The sequence below is a fragment of the Pan paniscus genome, chromosome 5 (assembly GCF_029289425.2).
Source record: "Pan paniscus chromosome 5, NHGRI_mPanPan1-v2.0_pri, whole genome shotgun sequence".
Lineage (NCBI taxonomy): Eukaryota > Metazoa > Chordata > Mammalia > Primates > Hominidae > Pan > Pan paniscus.
The window spans coordinates 90,447,075-90,465,320 of NC_073254.2; the positions used below are offsets into that span (position 1 = coordinate 90,447,075).

Here is an 18,246-nt window from a genome sequence, read left to right on the forward strand (position 1 = left end):
ATGCTTTTTATTACCTGCTCTATTTTTCTTTTAACTTTGATTCGTACTTTCATCTTAATACCTTTTCCTTCCAGCGCTAAATTTTACCGTAATTCGTATACCTTCTGTATATTTTGAGAAAACTTTTAGGAAAAATAGTTTAAAATAATGATTTCTGTCTGTGAGTTACAGTGGAGCAGGTTGAGTGGGATGGGAATTAGATAGTATTATACAGCTTATTGCCATACATTTAAATTATTTCCAGCACAAGATTATGCTGACAGTGAGAGGTTCGAGTCAGGAAATATCTGTCATCTGCAATAACATCAGTCATGAAAGACAATGAGTATTTATAGAACTGTTGAAAATTGATTGGTAAGAAAAGCATTCATAGACTTTTACAACAGAGAAGTCATTGCTGGTTTTAGGAATCTGGCTCCAGTTTGAAATGTTATGCAGTTTTCATAAAAAGTTTAAATAATGACATCCTAGTAATGATAGTATTATTAAGATTAAATGTATTTTGTTTAGTTTGCTTTTTAATATTCATCCATCTTTTTTTCTGGAAAAAAAATTTTTTATCAAAATAATATACAGCATATGGTTAAAAGATCAATTAGTCACCAGGCGCGGAGGCTCATGCCTGTAATCACAGCACTTTGGGAGGCTGAAGCGGGCAGATTACGAGGTCAGGAGTTCGAGACAAGCCTGACCAACATCGTGAAACCCCGTCTCTATGACAAATGCAAAAAAAATTAGCCAGGCGTGGTGGCGGGTGCCTGTAATTCCCACTACTTGGGAGGCTGAGGCAGGAGAATCGCTTGAAGCTGGGAGGTGGAGGTTGCAGTGAGCCAAGATCGCATCACTGCACTCCAGCCTGGGGTCAGTGTGAGACTCCGTCTCAACAACAACAACAACAACAACAAAGATCAATTAGCCCAGAAAGACTTGTAGTAAAAACTATAGCTTGTTTTCTAGATGTAACAACTTTTACCCGTGTCTCTAGTCCTTATGGTTACCTCCATATGGACATTGTCAGTGGACTTCCTGTTATAATAAAAAAGACTATTTATCTTATTTACACCATTTCCTCGTTCCCTCTCCCCCAACCTTTTAAAAGAGTTACTGTTATTCTCATATGTGTTTCTGACCAGTCTCTGTAGCTTCAAACAGTATATTTAAAGCTCCATTTTCTACTTCAGTGATCATGACAGACTCCTTATTTTGAAATAAGGATATAAACAGTCCCACCATTTTTTTCTTCTCAAATTTTCTCTCTTTCTACCTTCCAACCTCTGTTGGAATTATCAAGGTTGCTGACATTCATATCCTGTTTTGTAACTAGTTAAATCTTTTGTCCTTTGCCTATTGGTTGATTCTAAAGGTTGAAAACAAGTATTTGCACTTTGGTGGTAACACAAGAAGGAAAGGGTTTCTAGAATCGAAATGACTATCCAACATAAAGAAGGAAGATCATAAGTGTCCAGTAAGACAATTAAGGCAGGTCTAGTTACTTTGGTATTGATGTGGATCACTGTTAGATAGCTAGCTAAGAATATTTTTCTGAAAACCGATAAAACCATTTATGAAATGGGAAACATGAACTAGTGTGACCAAGAGCAAGAAGGAAGAATTTAAGAAAAGAAGAGATAGATAGAAGATTTATCTATCGATCGATCTATCTATCTATCTATCTATCTAGATATCTATTAGATATATCTAGATAGATAGATAGCTATCTTTTTTTTTTTTTTTTAAGTAGACTCTCACAATGGTGGGATCTCGGCTCACTGCAACCTCCGCCTCCTGGACTCAAGAAATTCTCCTGCCTCAGCCTCCCGAGTAGCTGGGATTACAGGCACGCACCACCACGCCTGACTGATTTTTGTATTTTTAGTAAAGACGGGGTTTCATCAGGTTGGCCAGGCTGGTCTCAAACTCCTCACCTCAAGTGATCTGCTGCCTCAGCCTCCCAAAGTGCTGGGATTACAGGTGTAAGCCACCGTGCCAAGCCTATAGATAGATAAATCTTAATGTAGTTTAGAAACTGTTAATTCAGAGATGCTGCTCTGATGTAGTTAACAAAATAGTGACTTGGAATCAGGAGTCTGTCTTCCTACTGTGCTACCTGGGAAAACTCACTTAACCTCCTTGAGCTTCAGTTTCTCCTCTGTGCAGTGTATTACCTGCTACACAGGGTTATTGTGCATTAAATAACTGAAAGTACTTAGACTGTAAAGGGCTGTATACCTTTTATGTTATATACCTCAATATGTTAAATATTGAGTTCTAGAGATATAAGGAATAATGGAAAACAGTCATGTTTTGACTCATTATGCTATGAACCATTTTATGTAGAGAACTGAAACATAATTTTTCTGTGTTATGTATGATTTCTATTATATAGCAAGTAATGAAGTGCATAGGATAACATTTCATGTTAATAAGTATAATTTTAAAATTTCATATTTTTCTGAAAACCAATAAAACTATTTATGAGATAGGAAACATGAACTAGTATGACCAAGAGCAAGAAGGAAGAACTGAAGAGAAGAAGAGAACTCCCGAAAGATCCCTAAATTTATATAATACCTCATGGAAATCTAGGTACCTGAGACTGCATTTCTATTCTTATAAAGCTAGCTTCCTCTGTGGAATGTGTTTTAATTTGGGCATAACTAGTTTCAAATCTTGTTCTGCCACTCACTAGCTATTTGGTCTTAAGCAAATTATTCCATTTATTTGAGTCTTTCTTTCCTTATCAGTGTAATAGATATAATCCTTCTCACAGTGTGTATGTAAAAATTAAGTTAGAAAATTGTGTAAAGAGATCTAGTACCATGCTCAGTAAATATCTTTTCCCTGTGTCTTGCCCTCCCTTTCTGTCCTAAATTGCCCCAGTAGTTAAAATGCTGAAATAAGGTGGACTCTAGGATCTCAGAACCAGCTTGATATAAGGAAAAACAGTCTAAGAAAAAGCCATTTATATGTAATTTCCTTCTTAGTTTTCAAGAATTCACTCTACGTGTAGACAGGTTAGTTGAATGATATGGTTTAACTTTTTTTATAGCTCCTTTCCATCTTTTCTCTCCAATGAGATAGCTGTTCCTTACTAGTGTTGGAGTTCTGTGGTGTATATGAGAGAACACATATGTTTGAAATAGTTTATCAGTGTGACATTGACGGCCAAGCACAGGCTGTGGCACAAACAGCTGTGGCATTTGATTTCTGGGCAGATTATCAGAACCTTGGTGTCTGTAAAATGTATATATTAATCCCTACAATATAAGGTTGCCAAAATGATTAATAATGATTTCCATAAAGCACAGTGCCCAGCACACAGTATTTAGTAGCCAGTATTAGTACTAATAAGACTGAAATGGAGGGAAAAAGGGAAATTTCACAAAAATTCAAATGATAATGTGTGGGGAAGGTCTTAATAAAAAAAAGTTCTCCATTTTGATAGAAGCTTTACAACTAGATAAGCATTTAGACTTACAAGAAATCAGCCCAGGTTGGTTAAAAAAAAAAAAAATGCAGCTATTGGTATTTGACCAGGTTTTTTCTAAGGCCACTTCTCTGTCTTGGATAATATTCTTTGTGTGTGTATATATGTATTTCATTTTTCTTCTTATATGCTACTACCCAGCTTTTAGGTAGGTGATAGCAGTTTCAAAAAGCTAACATCAAGGAGAAAGGAAGGCTGGAAATAAGGGCTAGTTATAAAAGTAAGGAAAGATTGTCCCAGTTACTTTATTTTGGCAGTGGTTAATTAGCTATTTGGAATAAAGCTTCAAATATTCTGAAGTGCTGTTAGCAGAACCATATCTTTCTCCTCTATTAGTTGTCTCCTTAAGCTTTGCTCAGCCACCAGCTTTTCAGGGCCTTCCTTTGAGAGCCACTGAAATGTTGGGATAGTTCTGCTGTGTTAGGATTTTTTATGATTTGATCCTATCCTACATGTCGAATTTTGTTTCCCACCATTCTTGTGGATTCCATGGAACTACTTTCAGTTTCTCAAGTTTGATGGGTTCTATTTGCTCATATTTTGTGCATGCTCTCCTCTCCTCTCCTTATTACCTCCTTTTTAAAACCGTAGGTAACTCCCCTAAGCAGTTAGATGTTTCCTTTGCCTTGCTGTCATACTCCTTTTTCTTTTTTTTGAGATAGGGTCTTGCTCTGTCACCTAGGCTGGAGTGCAGTGGTGTGATCATAGTTCACTATAGCCTTGAACACCTGGGCTCAAGTGACAATCCCACATCAGCCTCTCAAAGTAGCTGGGACTACAGGTGCATGCCACCACACTGGCCTAATTAAAAAAAAAAAAAAAAATTTGTAGAGACGGGAGTCTTAACTGTGTTGCCCAGGCTGGTCTCAAACTCTTGGCCTCAAGCAGTCTTCTCACCTCTGCCTCCCAAAGTGCTAGGATTACAGATATGAGCCACCACTCCTGGCCCATAGCACTTTCTATGTACCTCTTTTAGCTTATGCTGTTATAACTTTTTCTCAGAAATGGGATTCTACTAAAACAAACATCAATCACCATTAAAGAACAGTGCTTTAAAAAAAAATGAGGAAAAGTTAAACATATAGCTAGAGACATTTCATATTATGTCACTAATCCTTTACTGTTATCAGTAATTGAATAATCTCAACAGCCATAAATGGAAAACTCACCATAAAGTTAGGTCCTTCAATTAAACTGCATAGATTACAAAATGGAAGTCATTTGGCAAGCCTCCATTTTGCTTTCCTCAGATTCAACAGCTTCTATCATTGCCCTTTAATTGTCTTTTTACCTGGTTTAAGAGATAGTGTTAGATTGCTATTTGCTTTGGCCTGCTGAAATAGGCAGTTAAGAGATTATCACATTGTACTGCAATTATTTATTTGAATGTTTCTATCCAAACTAGACTGGGAGCTCTGAAAGTGGGCAGAGTTCTTACTTATGTTCATGTCTTTTAGTTCCCAGTAGTTGAGAGACTTAATAAATTATGGTTGAATGAATAGTCACTTGGTCACAAAGTAAATGAAAGATACCAGTGCTAACTTTTAACCAAAGGAAACGGAAATGCAGATAGTGATAGAAATAAAATATAAATTATCATGATTGAATGTAAGCATTTAGAAGCCTCTAATTATCTCAAGTCTTTAAAACTATAGATCTGAATGTTTGTGTTAGCAGATAACTGATAGGCAAAATAAAAATCAAGTCATTTGAACAAGGAAATAGGATATTAAATTAAGAAGTTAGACGAACATTCATTTATTAAATAAATACTTTATGACTGCCTATTATGTGTGAGACCTAAGTGCTCAGTCCTAAATTAAAGCAGTGAAAAAGATTAATGTGGTTTCTGACTTAATGGAGTTGTTATCATCTAGCAAATATTAGAAAACAAAGTTTCAGATTCAAGACAGTAATCTTAGCATACACATTTAGGTCTTTTGTTTCCCAGACCCTTCAGTTTGATAATAACATTAAAGTGTAAAAAGGAATAACAGAACAATATTTCAGTTATTTATTTTTTTAAATTTCTTTCTTTCTTTTTTTTTTTTTTTTTTTTTTTGAGACAGTCTCACTTTGTCACTCAGGCCGAAGTGGTGCAGTGGTGTGATCTCGGCTCACTGCAACCTCTGTCTTCCCAGTTCAAGCGATTCGCCCATCTCAGACTCCCAAGTAGCTGGGATTATAGGCATGCACCACCACGCCTGGCCAATTTTTTTTTTTTTTTTTTTTTTTCCAGTAGAGATGGGGTTTCACCATGTTGGCCAGGCTGGTCACAAACTCCTGACCTCAAGTGATCCACCTGCCTTGGCCTCCCAAAGTGCTGGGATTATAGGCATGAGCCACCACACCTGACCTAAAATTTTGTTATCTTGAATAACTGAAATTCTATACCATTGAACAGCAACTCCCCATTTTCCTACCCCCTGTCAACCCATATTCTGCTTTCTGTTTCTATGAGTTTGACTGCTTTATATACCTCATATAAGTGGAGTCATGCAGTATTTGCTTTTTCTGTGACTGTCTTATTTCACTTAGCATAATGTCCTTAAGGTTTTTCCATGTTGTAGCTATGACAGGATTTTCTTTTCTAAGGCTGAATAATATTCTTTAATATGTACATACCACATTTTCTTTATCCATTAATTTGTAGATAGACATTTATGTTTTTTCTACCTCTTGACTATTATAAATAATGCTTCAATGAATGTGAGTGTGCAAACATCTCTTTGACCCTCTTTTATCAGTTCTTCTGGATAAATACCTAGAAGTGAGATGCTGGATTATATAGTAGTTCTATTTTTATCATTTTTATTTTTTGAGACAGGGTCTCGTTCTGTCACCCAGGCTGGAGTGCAGGGGTGCAATCATGGCTCACTGCCCTCGACCTCTTGAGCTTAAGTAGTTCTCCTACCTCAGCCCCATGAGTCACATATGTTTTATACATATGGAGCCTAACTTTGTTGCCCAGGCTAATCTTGAACTCCTGGACTCAACTGTTCCTCCTGCCTCGGCCTCCTAAAGTGCTGAGATAACAGGTGTGAGCCACACACTGTGTGTGGCCAGTCGTTCTATTTTTAATTTTTTGAGGAACCCCCATAGTATTTTCCACAGCAGCTATACTGTTTCACGTTTTCACCAACAGTACACAAGAGTTTCAGTTTCTCCACATCCATAAGTGCTGATCATGTTCATAATACTAACATGAAGTAAGAAATAAATGAGACAAGGTCCTTGCCTTCGAGAAATCTCCATTTCTTCCTCCTGAAAGGCTCTTCCCTTTTATCTTCATTTGACTAACTCTTTTTCATGGTGTTTCAACTCAAATGCTATGTTGTCAACAAAGCCTCTCCTGGTTTCACAGCCTAAGTTCACCTCCATATTGTAAGATGTCATAGCACTCTGTCTTCTGTACACTTAGTGTAGATGTAATTTACAGAATTAGGTGAGGTCAGGGAAAATGGTTGGCTTTTTTGTTCAGTCCACTTAGCTGAGAACAATCCATGGCACAAAGCAGCTATATAGTGAATGTGTAACTTTGCATTATGAAATATATTGCACATTTTTTGACGATTACCTAACACAGTATTTTATTAAATAATAAAATGAACATCCAGGTACCCAGCCTTTCATTTAAGAAATAGAACATTACTAGTACTGTAAAATCCTCCTGTATACCCCTCTTGACGTTTGTGTTATTCTTTTGCTTTCTTTATAGTTTTATCATTATGAGTGCATTTTGTCAGTATAACTATATTCCAAGGAAATATCTGGTTGAGTTTGAAAAAAATTGAGTGACAAGCACAAACCCAGCTGTGTAAGATAGCATAAATATCGCTATTATTAAAAGAAGTCTCCCAGAAGAAAAGTTGAACAGAGTCTCTGGGTTATGGTATGCTTCTTTATACCTGAAAGGTTTTAAGACTCCCTTTGGAGATGTTCATGGGCAAGGTCAAGAGTGAATTGTGTAAAACAGAGTTTACCACTTTCAGGGCTTCTGGCAAGATTGTAATGTGATAAAATATTGGATATCTAACATATGGAACAGACTGATTTGCATCTGAACTTAACATTGCCCTCCTCCAACTCTCAGGAGCAGGCCAAAGCAGAAAACTTCAGTGAAGTGAAAATAGTATCATCAGATGATCTAGGCTAGAAACTTCATTAGTACACCTTCAAATAAGCCAAGCACTGAAAAGAAATTTAGCCAAGCTTTTAATCTGTCCTCAGGTTAAAGTTGGTACCCTAGCAGCAGGGATGTTAACATATCTTTTATGGCAGACAAATCCGAACTACATTGGTCACTGTAGATTATCTAAGGAAGAGGATCTGTTTGGGATCTTCCTTCACCATCTTCCTAGGCATTCCCTTTGCATCTCTTCTATGTTGAATCTCTTATTTCCTAACATCTGTTTTTTCTCTTTCTTGGTTTATTCTCTCAGTTTCGTAGAGCCTATAAATAGTTAACTTGTTGAGAAAAGTGGCATGGGAAATACATATTTTGAAGCCTTCAGCATCTAAAAATCTTTTCATTCTACCCTTAACAGTTATTTGGAAGTCCAGCTAAGTATAGAATTCTAGGTTGGAAACCTTTTTTCTTTGGAATCTGGAAAATATTACTCCATTATCTTTTGGTTTGCAGCATTGCTGTTAAGAGTTCCAAAGCCATTCTGATTACTAATCTTATTTTTTTCTCCAAAAAAAAATAAATGACTGATTTTTAATCTTCTATGTGACCTTTTTCCCCTTTCAAGAATCTGGTAGAATATCCTCTTGGTAACTGGGGTTCTGATGGCACATAATGCTGTACCTTGGGTCTTTGAGTACTTCAGTTCTGAGAAATTTCTTAATTTGTTAATAATTATCTCCCATCTGTTTTCTTTGTTCTTTCTTTTTGGAACTTCTTTTGTTTATAAGGTGGATCATCTTTACTGGCTTTCTTAAGTTTTAGTTTTTTCTTCTCCTTTTTCCCATTCTCTTCTTGGCTCTACTATGATATTTCTTCACCTTTATTTTTAACCCTTTTTTGAGCTATTTGCTTTTGTGCTTTCTATCTTTTACTGTCTTATTCTCTCTCCCACTCCCTTTCTCCTTCTTTTCTCCTTTTCTTCTCTCCTTCCCTCTCTCTCATCGCTTCTCTCTTCATTTTAAAATCCAAGTGCTCTTTTGTCTGAGTGTTCCTTTGCTATAACAATGTTTTCCTGTTTCATGAATGTAATATCTTCTCTAAGAACAATATTCTTCTTTTTTAAAAAAATTTTAGGTATGTTACTTTTTTTCTCTTTGTTTTAGTCTCTAACTTAAACATGTTAAAAGTGTCCTTCGATATTTGATAGGCCTCAGTTGTCTAAACATGAGTGAAAGGAAGGCTGATGGGAAATTCTGAGAGCCTGCAGGGGACTTGTCTGAGCCTCATTTTAGGGCGATGGTGAGCCATTTGTCTAAGGAATCTTTGAAGTCAGTATTGATAGTTATTTTTCATTGAATTCATTAGATTCCCCATGTCAAGAACTGTGAAGAATCTGAGATTATACTGTATGTATCACTGAGAATTCTTCTCTATGGTTTCTCATGTTTCTGAGAAGAGAGAAACATTTTATGAGCAGAGACACTGAAAGCCTTCTGTTTAAAAAGACCATCTTTTTAAGGATATGTGTGCAATGAACAGCTTTGGAAGTTATAGACAGTGTCTCTGTCTAGAACATACAGTACATTTATTTACTTTCCAGTATAATGGACAGTGCAAAAGTTACATAGGTTTTCTTATAGCTACCCTTATAAAAGATAGAGGTTTCCTAAGCTTAGGGTTCCTCAATTGTGACCAAAAACCCACCACATACATGGTATCCACCTGGCCTGCCTCCATGTCACTCCCATGGGACTTGGAAGAGTGAATACAAGGGAAACTAACATGAACAAGAAGCTCATGCTGCTTGCTATGCTGTGCATAATCAAACCTTTTGTCTTTGACCCAAGAGTCTTGTGTCTTCTGCCAACATATATGAAACTGTGGCAGACTAGCTTGTTAGGTTGCAAGTTTGGTAAAATCTAAGATTTTACAGTTCTTGAAATGCCATAGAAGACTCTTGTCTGTCTCCTTCCTAGAGAGTAAGAATCTAGCTGACAGCCTTCTAGGAGCCCAGTAGAGAACAATTCTGGAATCTCTGCACTTAGTATTCAATATGCCTATGCTTGTATATTCATGCTCTCTCAGTTTTGCCAGGTGATTTTTAGTTCAGAGGACTTCTATTCTCTTCAGAGAATAAACTTCCAGACTTCTGCTAGGGTGAAGGAGGGGACAGCGACCTAGTGGCCTGTAGTAGGGGAAAGAACACAGGAATCAGTTTTCTTCTTTGCTGATAGGTTCCCTTCTCAAGAAAGCATTGCCTGGTTTTTCTGTTTAAAATTGCTATCTTTCTTAACCCTCTTTTCCTTTCTTTATTTTTCTCCATAGCACTTAATACTTATAACTTTCAAATGTATTCTATCATTTATTTACTATATTTATTCTCTATCACACCACTCCGTTAGGATGTAAGCTCTATGAGGTCGGAGATTTTTATCTCTTTCATTTAACTCTGTATCCCAAACACCTAGAGAATACCTGATACATAATAAGTATTCAGTAAATATTTGTTGATCGGATGAGTGAATGAATGACTAGGAAGTTGCACATTTGTTGCCTGTTGCTTCTGGTTTGAGAATAAAATTAAGACGAAGTTTATTATATGTAAGTCACTGGTATTTCTTTTTTAAAGCTTAAAATATTGATGTCAGTTGAGGATATAGGCAACTTTCACTGAAATCATTCACAGCAATTTAGAATTACTGATTTTGTATACAACTTCTTATCTGGCATGAGAATTCCTTTAGAGCATTCCTAAAGGCAGCCTTCTTTTTTCTGTCAGATCATTTTTAGTATTGTTGGTAGAACCAGTGGGTTTACTGAAGAATTGGTTGTGAGGCATAGAAAAGAAGAAAGAATAAAGTTCACAGATCTAGTAAGTGGCAGAACCAGGACTAAAACCTAGCCAGTCTGGCTTCACAATCTATGTTCCTAACCACTGCACTATGCTGCTTCTTGATGAGAAAAAAACAGCACCCCCACCCCCTGCAAAAAAAAGAGACAAAAAAGGGGTGGCCCATGAGGTAGGAGTAGAACTAGGAGAGTGTGATGTCCAGAAAGCTACATTTAAGAAGTGTATCAAGAATGAGAGGATGGGCAACATAATGAGACCTCATCTCTACAAAAAATAAAAAGTAAATTAGCTTGGCTGAGGTGAGAGGATCGCTTGAGCCCTGGAGGTCAAGACTGCACTGAGCCAAGATAAGTGCCACTGCACTATAGCCTGGGCACAGAGTAAGACTCTGTCTCAAAAAAAAGTAGAAAAAAAAAACAACAACAAAAGAACAAGAATGAGAGAATGCATATTATATGATGGATCATAGTATCTATGTTAGATACTGATTATAAGTCAAGTAAGATGAGGTTTGAGAGTTGACCTTTGGATTTGGCAAAGGAGAAATCATTAGTGGTTTTGATAAGAACAGTTATATGGGCTAAAGTCTGATTGGAGTATGAATTATTGCTGTGTAAAAATTTATCCCACAACTTAGTTTAAAACAGCAAACATTATCTCACAGTTTCTGTGTGTCAGAAATTTAGCTGCATGCCTCTGACTCAGGATCTCTCATTAGGTTATAGTCAATTACTTCTGCTGTATTCACACAAATCCTACTATTACTTCTTTTTTTTTGGAGATGGAGTTTCACCCTGTTGCCCAAGCTGGAGTGCAGTGGCACAATCTCGGCTCACTCTGCAACCTCCGCCTCCCAGGTTCAAGCAGTTCTCCTGCCTCAGCCTCCTAAGTAGCTGGGATTACAGGTGGCCGCCACCACACCCACCTAATTTTTGTATTTTTACTAGAGACAGGATTTCGCCATGTTGGCCAGGCTGGTTTGAAACTCCTGACCTCAAGTGATCTGCCCGCCTCAGCCTCCCAAAGTGTTGGAATTACAGGCGTGAGCCACTGCGCCCAGTCCCTACTATCACTTCTATCACATAGATCAACCCTGGTCCTTTCTAGGAGATTGTGCAATAGTGTGAATACCAGGAAGAGAATCATTGGAGGCCATTTTAGAGGCTGGCTATCACACAGTGAGCTGAAGAGAGAATGGGAGATAAATCAAACACACTAAATAGCAAAGACTTTTGAGTTTTGCCTGAAAAGGGAGCAGAGAAATAGGGAGTTTGTCTAGGTGCATCTGCAGGTAGAACCTATAGTAGAGCTTATAGAACTTCTGATTATTTTCATTTTCTCATGAAATAAGAAACAAATTTATCAGTGAGACTGAAGGCGAGGTTTGAGGAGAGAAAATAATTTATGAAATAGTCATCTAAGAATATGGGGATAAAATGGATTTGGAAAATACGGTATGATTGCTAGGCAGCAGTAAAGACCCACTTGAAATTAACGGTCATGAATTTAAAGTATAGCCAGTCAAGATAGCTGTTTATTTTTCTCCAGCCACATTCAGTTTGTGGGTACAAGTGTGGATTGGGCAGAGAGCTGGAGTTGGGATTTATCCAGGTCAATATGACAAAGCAAGGGTAACATATATCCTTAATAGGTTATATGCAAGAGTGTATTATAATGATGGATCATAGGATTTAAGATGGGTAAGGAAAAAAGGAATTAAGAGAAAGTAAGGGGATAATGAAAAGGAGTAGGGTTCATGGAATCTACTCCTAAATGTGGTCAAAGGATTATTGAATTTGTGGTCTTAGAGGGTATGAACTAGAAAGACAGGTGGAAGTATGGGAGGAGAGGTTGATTGAAATTCACATTACAACAAACATTACACATGTTCTCACTTATGAGTGGGAGCTAAATAATGAGAACACATGAATACATCCGGGGGAATGACACACCCTGGGGCCTGTTGGAGGATAGGGGGTGGGAGGAGGGAGAGGATCAGGAAGAATACCTAGTGGATGCTGGGCCTGATAACTGTGGGATGGGATGATCTGTGCAGCAAACCACCATGCACACATTTGCCAGTGTAACAAACCTGCACATCCTGCACATGTACCCTTGAACTTAAAAGTTGGAAATTTAAAAAAAGAAATTCAAATTACAGATGGATTGCAGTCATTGGTAATATAAAAGTCTGGAGAATGATCACAGGAGTGAGGAGCTGAGGAGGGTTAGAGAGCAAGAATGCTTAAAAAGAGGAGAAAAGGAACCCAGGAGATCAAAGATTAGGTTTACCTACATAGCTATTGAGTTCACCAACAGTTATGGCTAGACTAGTTTTTGAAAAAGTGATCTTAAATTAGGAAATAAAGCCTTCAAGAAATGAAGGCTTCCCAGGGTTTATAGAGTACAAAAATGAGCAGGATAGTGAGTGGTACTGTGCTGTCTGATCACAGGAGATTCAAAGCCAGTGGTATAAGTGGTTTTAGGGAGGAGAGACAAAGAATGTCTCAAAGCATCAGTAAGCAACAAAGAAGCTCCAGACCCAGTGGTAGAAGTTATATGGAAGTATTGAGAGAGATGCAGCATCTTCAGGGAAGAGCAATAGAGAAACCTTTGTTTCTTTAGGCAGTGGATTCTCACCTCACGTTACCTGGGTGCTCTCAACAAAATTTACTTTCATTGAGGAGAATTTCTTTCCCTTCTCAGCTCTTTAACATACTCAGAAGTTGAGTTTCTGGTCTGCTTGGTTTCCCTTTAAGTATATGTTTCCCAAAGCATCTCAAACTTAAAGAAAAGTTGCAAGTACATTATAAAGAACTTTTTTTCCTGAACCATGTAAGAGTAATTTGCCAATATGATTGCTCCATCATCCCAAATATTTTAGTGCATTATTTTTTTCTAAAGAATATTCTCCTGCATAACCCCAATACATCCATCAAAATCAAGAAGCTAACACTGACACGTTACTGTCGTCTTATCCATAGCCCCATTCAAGTTTTGCTGGTTGTCCCAGTAAAGTCCTTTATAGCAAAATGATCCAGTTCCAAATCATATATTGTAATTAATTGTTATGTCTCTTTAGTCTCCTTCATCCTAGAACAGTTCCTCAGTCTCTTCTTGACTTTGATCACCCTGACACTTTTGTGGAGACTACAAACCTATTATTTTTTAGAGTGTTTTTCAGTTTGCATGGGTTTACAATTTCGTCATGATTAGATTCATTTTATGTGTTTTTGACAGGAATATCTCAGAAGTGATGCTTGTTCTTCTTGTTACATCCTATTAGGTGATACATGGTTTCTATTTGTCCAATTCCTAATAATGTTAACTTGGATCACTTAATTAAGGTGCTCTCTTCCCAGCTTCTCCGCTGTAACATTACTCTTTTTCACTTTGCAATTAATGTCTCTTGTTTCTTAAACTTCAGATTTTTTCATTCACTTATTTATTTATATCAGTATGGACTTACAGATTTCTGTTTACTCAATGGATGTTAATCCATTACTGTCATAATTTATTTTGATGCTCACTTTGTCCCAGATATGGCCGGGGCATTCTCTTCCAGCTAGCTTCTATGCCCTTTTGTTGTGTCCCCACATTCTCTAATCACTTCCTTACTTTCTGGTATAAAAAAGATGGTCCAGATTTGTCTGTGCCCCAGCTTTGGAACCAACCATTTGTACAAAGCCGTGGATCCTTTTAGTGGAGAATAGTACTAAAGACTAACATTTGTGGTTGTGCTACTCCCAGGCCATTTGAGTGAACAAAGATAGTAAGTACATTGTATACACCATACACTTACACATACATATGCAAATTTACATGTCTTTATCTAAATATCTGATGAAAACCATAAGTTCATATCAGTACTCTCAGTTTCAATCCAGTACCATGGGATTCATTCTGTATTTGTGTCTCCTTTCCATATGTGTACATCGTTTCCCTGATAGGTAAGAAAACTGGCTCCCCTTATCCTTTAATATATTTCCTTATTTGATCAGTCCCTTATATGTGCCAGTCTCCTGTCACTGCTTCTTCTCCCACACAGATGGTCTCCTTGAACTAGTTGGGCTTCACCTTATGCAAGGTCACTCCCTTATGTGGACCCCCTCCTTACCCCACTTGACCTCAGTAAGGCCTTGTGCCAGGAGTTCCTTTTCCTCACTTCACTTGGATTCCAGTAGTGTGTCAAGCTGCTGCTGCTGCCCACCGCCTTCTTGACTCCCACCCCCATATGAAGTCTTTTTATCCCTTTCAGATTCCTGCACACCCTGTACCAGGCTGCTCCTCTGTAAAGATGCTCTCTCCATCTAACTTGGGTTCCAACCCCCCAGCCTGAGGTGCCTTCCCTTGTGGTTGCCCTGTTCATCCTGCTTGGGCTCCCAATACCTTACTCAAAGTCACCGCTGCACTTAGATTGCCTCCTCATCCTGCTCAGGTTCTGACACTTTACTCTTGGCTGCCCTCCTCACTCCACACAGGCTTTGACATCAGGCCACCACCCCATGTGGATTTCATATGGGCATTTGGACCCTGTGCTCCCTGGCCTGCAGAGGCTCCCTGCCTTTGACTGACATCCACCAGCTTATGTGGACATCCTCATGACTCCAGTTGGAGTCTTATATCCCATTTTGAGCTCCAAACCCACCTTGGTCTCTAGTTTCTTTTTCTTTTTCTTTTTTCTTTTTTTCTCTAGTTTCAGTTATTTCTGGAGCACAGGGTAATAAGATCATAACAGCAGGTAGGCTGTTGGAGTGACATCAATGACCCAGAGATAAAAACCAAACTTCAAATGGTAAGGACATAGTCCTCCACAAGACTCCCCTCACGTCAGCCATGAGTTTAGTGGTCTGCAAGCTACCCACAGCTGTGAAGAGCTGGCTACAAATTTGGGGGTTCCCATTATTCCCTCATGTTTGATAATTCAGTAGAACTCACCAAACTCAGCATAGTGCTGTATTTATTATTACAGCTTTATTACAGCAAAAGGATTCAAATCAGAATCTGTATAGGGATGATCTGAGAGGGTCCCAGATGTGAAGCTTCCGTTGTTTTCTCCCCATTAAGTAAGGACGCATTAACTTCCCTCCTCTCGAACATCCAGTATGTGATGATATGCAGAGTATTACCAACCAGGGAAGCTCACTCAAACTTCAATGTTCAGAATTTTTATTGATATTTCCTTATGTAAGCATGACTGACTGAATCATCGCCCATGTCGCTCAGTCTTTAGCTATTCTCCCCTCTCTGGATATTGAGGTTATATCACTAGGCTCAAAGCGCAACTCTCTAATCACATGGCTGGTCGTAGTGATGTGGCCAGCCCCCATCCTGAGTCATCTCTTTAGCATAAACTAGGGGCCACCAAGGATTTAGAGGCTACTTCTCAGAAACTGGAGACAAAGACCAGCCAAATTCTTTATTCCAAGTGTTTAGAGCTGAACTCCTAGCAACCAGTACAAAGGCCAACCAAATTCTTTACTATTCAGCTATGGAAAACTAAATTGCTTTCCTAAATGTGGTATACAGATCAGTTGTTCACTCTAAAATTTCTACTTCGATATTTCCTCATTTACCTTTCAGATTAAGATGTCATGCAGTAATTTTACAATGCTCATAATGTACTTATTTATTTTCTAATCATAGAAATAAGTAAACTTTCAGAAATGTTCCAATACTGCAGTATAAATTGATAATAACACTATAGTAATATAATCAAACATACAGTATTTTAAAGTACAAGTGTTAATTTGCTTGTGTTATATTTTACTTTTATCTGTCAATTACATATCTTATCTGTTTTAGGTATGACTTTAGCCTTTCCAGCCTCAGTTCATGATTCTCTAATTTGCAGTAAAACATTTCAAATTTTGTACAAAAATGAAGAGGTTGTTTTAAATGATGTTATGATCTTCAAAGTAAAAATGCTATTGGATGAAAGAAAGGTAAACATCTCTTCATATTTATTTATGTAAATATTTTTTGTAATGCCTCAAGATGTTATTTCTAACTTTCTATAAAATTTCAAAAAGTATCTCATAGTGTAATTTCTTTTCAGATTGAAGAAACCCTTGAGGAAATGAATTTTCTATTATCCTTGGATCTACACTTCACAGATGGAGATTATTCGTAAGTAGCTAATTAATTTAAAAACCTTTAGGCACTTGTGACTGTTATTTGTTATTATTAGATTGCCCATTTTCCTCTTAAAATTCATCCTATCCCTATCTTGTCTTGAACTACTTGTGTTTTCTGGGGAAACTTCATGAGAATGATTAGGCCAGCTCTATTGTGCCCATGCCGAATCCATGAGCTCCAGATAACAAAACCTGACAAGTTAAAGAAATATGGAACAATTTTTCCTAGCTCCTAGAAATTGCACTGTTAATGTAATACCACTACCGTGAGGCATTTAAATGTAAATGAGCTCTTTTCCACTGTATCACTGGCTAATCTTTCTTGATGGCATCAGTTATGCTTTCTTTAGGTAGGACTTTGTTGATATTCTGAGAGTTATCAAGACTGATGATGTGCACTTGACAGTTGTTCTAGTTCATTAATTTCCAGAGCCCTTGAGGAAGTTTTAGGATTGGCTACCTCCAACTTACCCACATACCTGGACATGCAGTCATATGTTTTAGGAACAAATTTTGCTTGTGTTCATTTAAAACAAGAATCAGAGATTCACTTAACAATTTTATTTATGCAGGGTTTTTTCCCCCATCTCAAATGTAGTTTTAGCAATAATTCTCAAAAATGATATATAAATTCAGACTGCATGTGGGATAAGTAACTAAAAAGTCACATTACTGAAAGGCCTACTTTAGATGTCCTCTTCACTATATGGTAGCTACTGTTCCTCAGTAATACTTGTTCATTACAAAGAATTTTGTAAAGTCTTTTTTTTTCACCAAGTCAGAATTATTTAAGTGGAATAAGCTGAAATGAGTAGGTAGTTCATTACCTGTAGATAGTTAAAATGGATGGATGGAATTTTTTTAAGTATAATTGGATATAATTTTCATGGCATTGTTTCACATTTTTAGTATGTATAAATCTAATGATATACTAAATATCTACAATAAGATATGTTTTACTTTTTAAAATAAGCAATGGCCTGCTTATTTTTGAGCAGCACTTAATAAAATTTTGTAGAGTAAAAATAATTTGAAATATCCTTTGGGATTTATTATAATAGTATTTGACCTATGTTGTACTGCAGCCTTGTAATAAACAGTATTCTCTATGGGGTAAAATTTTAAGATGAGATTAATTCCTGAAGTATCAAAAAGGATTCATTTTATAGGGATATTAGTGAAAAAAATAGTTCATATCATGGACTGATAGAAAACAATAATAGGTGGGATCTGATTATTTTCTCAATTGGTATGTTTCATATTGCTTCTAATGCAACTTTGATGCTTTAAAAATTACTCTTATTCGAAAATTTTAAAAAGTAATTAAGTAAATAGTTTTTATAGTTTCAACTACTTTATAATATATTGGCGTTTACTAAATATTTTATACTTACATGCTAAGTGTTCCTTTTTACAGGGCAGATGATCTGAATGCCTTGCAACTAATAAGTAGCCGAACATTGAAGCTGCACTTTAGCCCCCATAGAGGCCTTCATCATCATGTTAATGTTATGTTTGATTACTTCCACCTTTCTGTTGTGTCTGTTACAGTTCATGCATCATTGGTTGCACTACACCAGCCACTAATAAGGTAAATTTGACTAATATTTTTGTATTAAGCCATTCTTACACTGCAATAAAG

The 18,246-nt window shown here is 37.1% G+C and overlaps 1 protein-coding gene across 26 annotated transcripts in view; it reads left to right on the forward strand.

Moving 5' to 3' along the window:
• The window catches only part of FAM135A (family with sequence similarity 135 member A), a 147,633-nt gene that overhangs the window by 45,565 nt on the left and 83,822 nt on the right, over positions 1–18,246 (forward strand). For 24 of the 26 annotated variants that reach the window (XM_034962313.3, XM_003809545.5, XM_014345404.4 and 21 more), the window contains 3 exons: positions 16,273–16,412; positions 16,526–16,596; positions 18,022–18,195. In XM_034962313.3, the coding sequence (XP_034818204.1) occupies positions 16,273–16,412; positions 16,526–16,596; positions 18,022–18,195 (385 nt within the window). Of the gene's footprint in view, positions 1–16,272; positions 16,413–16,525; positions 16,597–18,021; positions 18,196–18,246 lie in introns of those variants that run through there. The other 2 variants (XM_034962316.3, XM_034962317.4) reach the window with 2 other exon arrangements.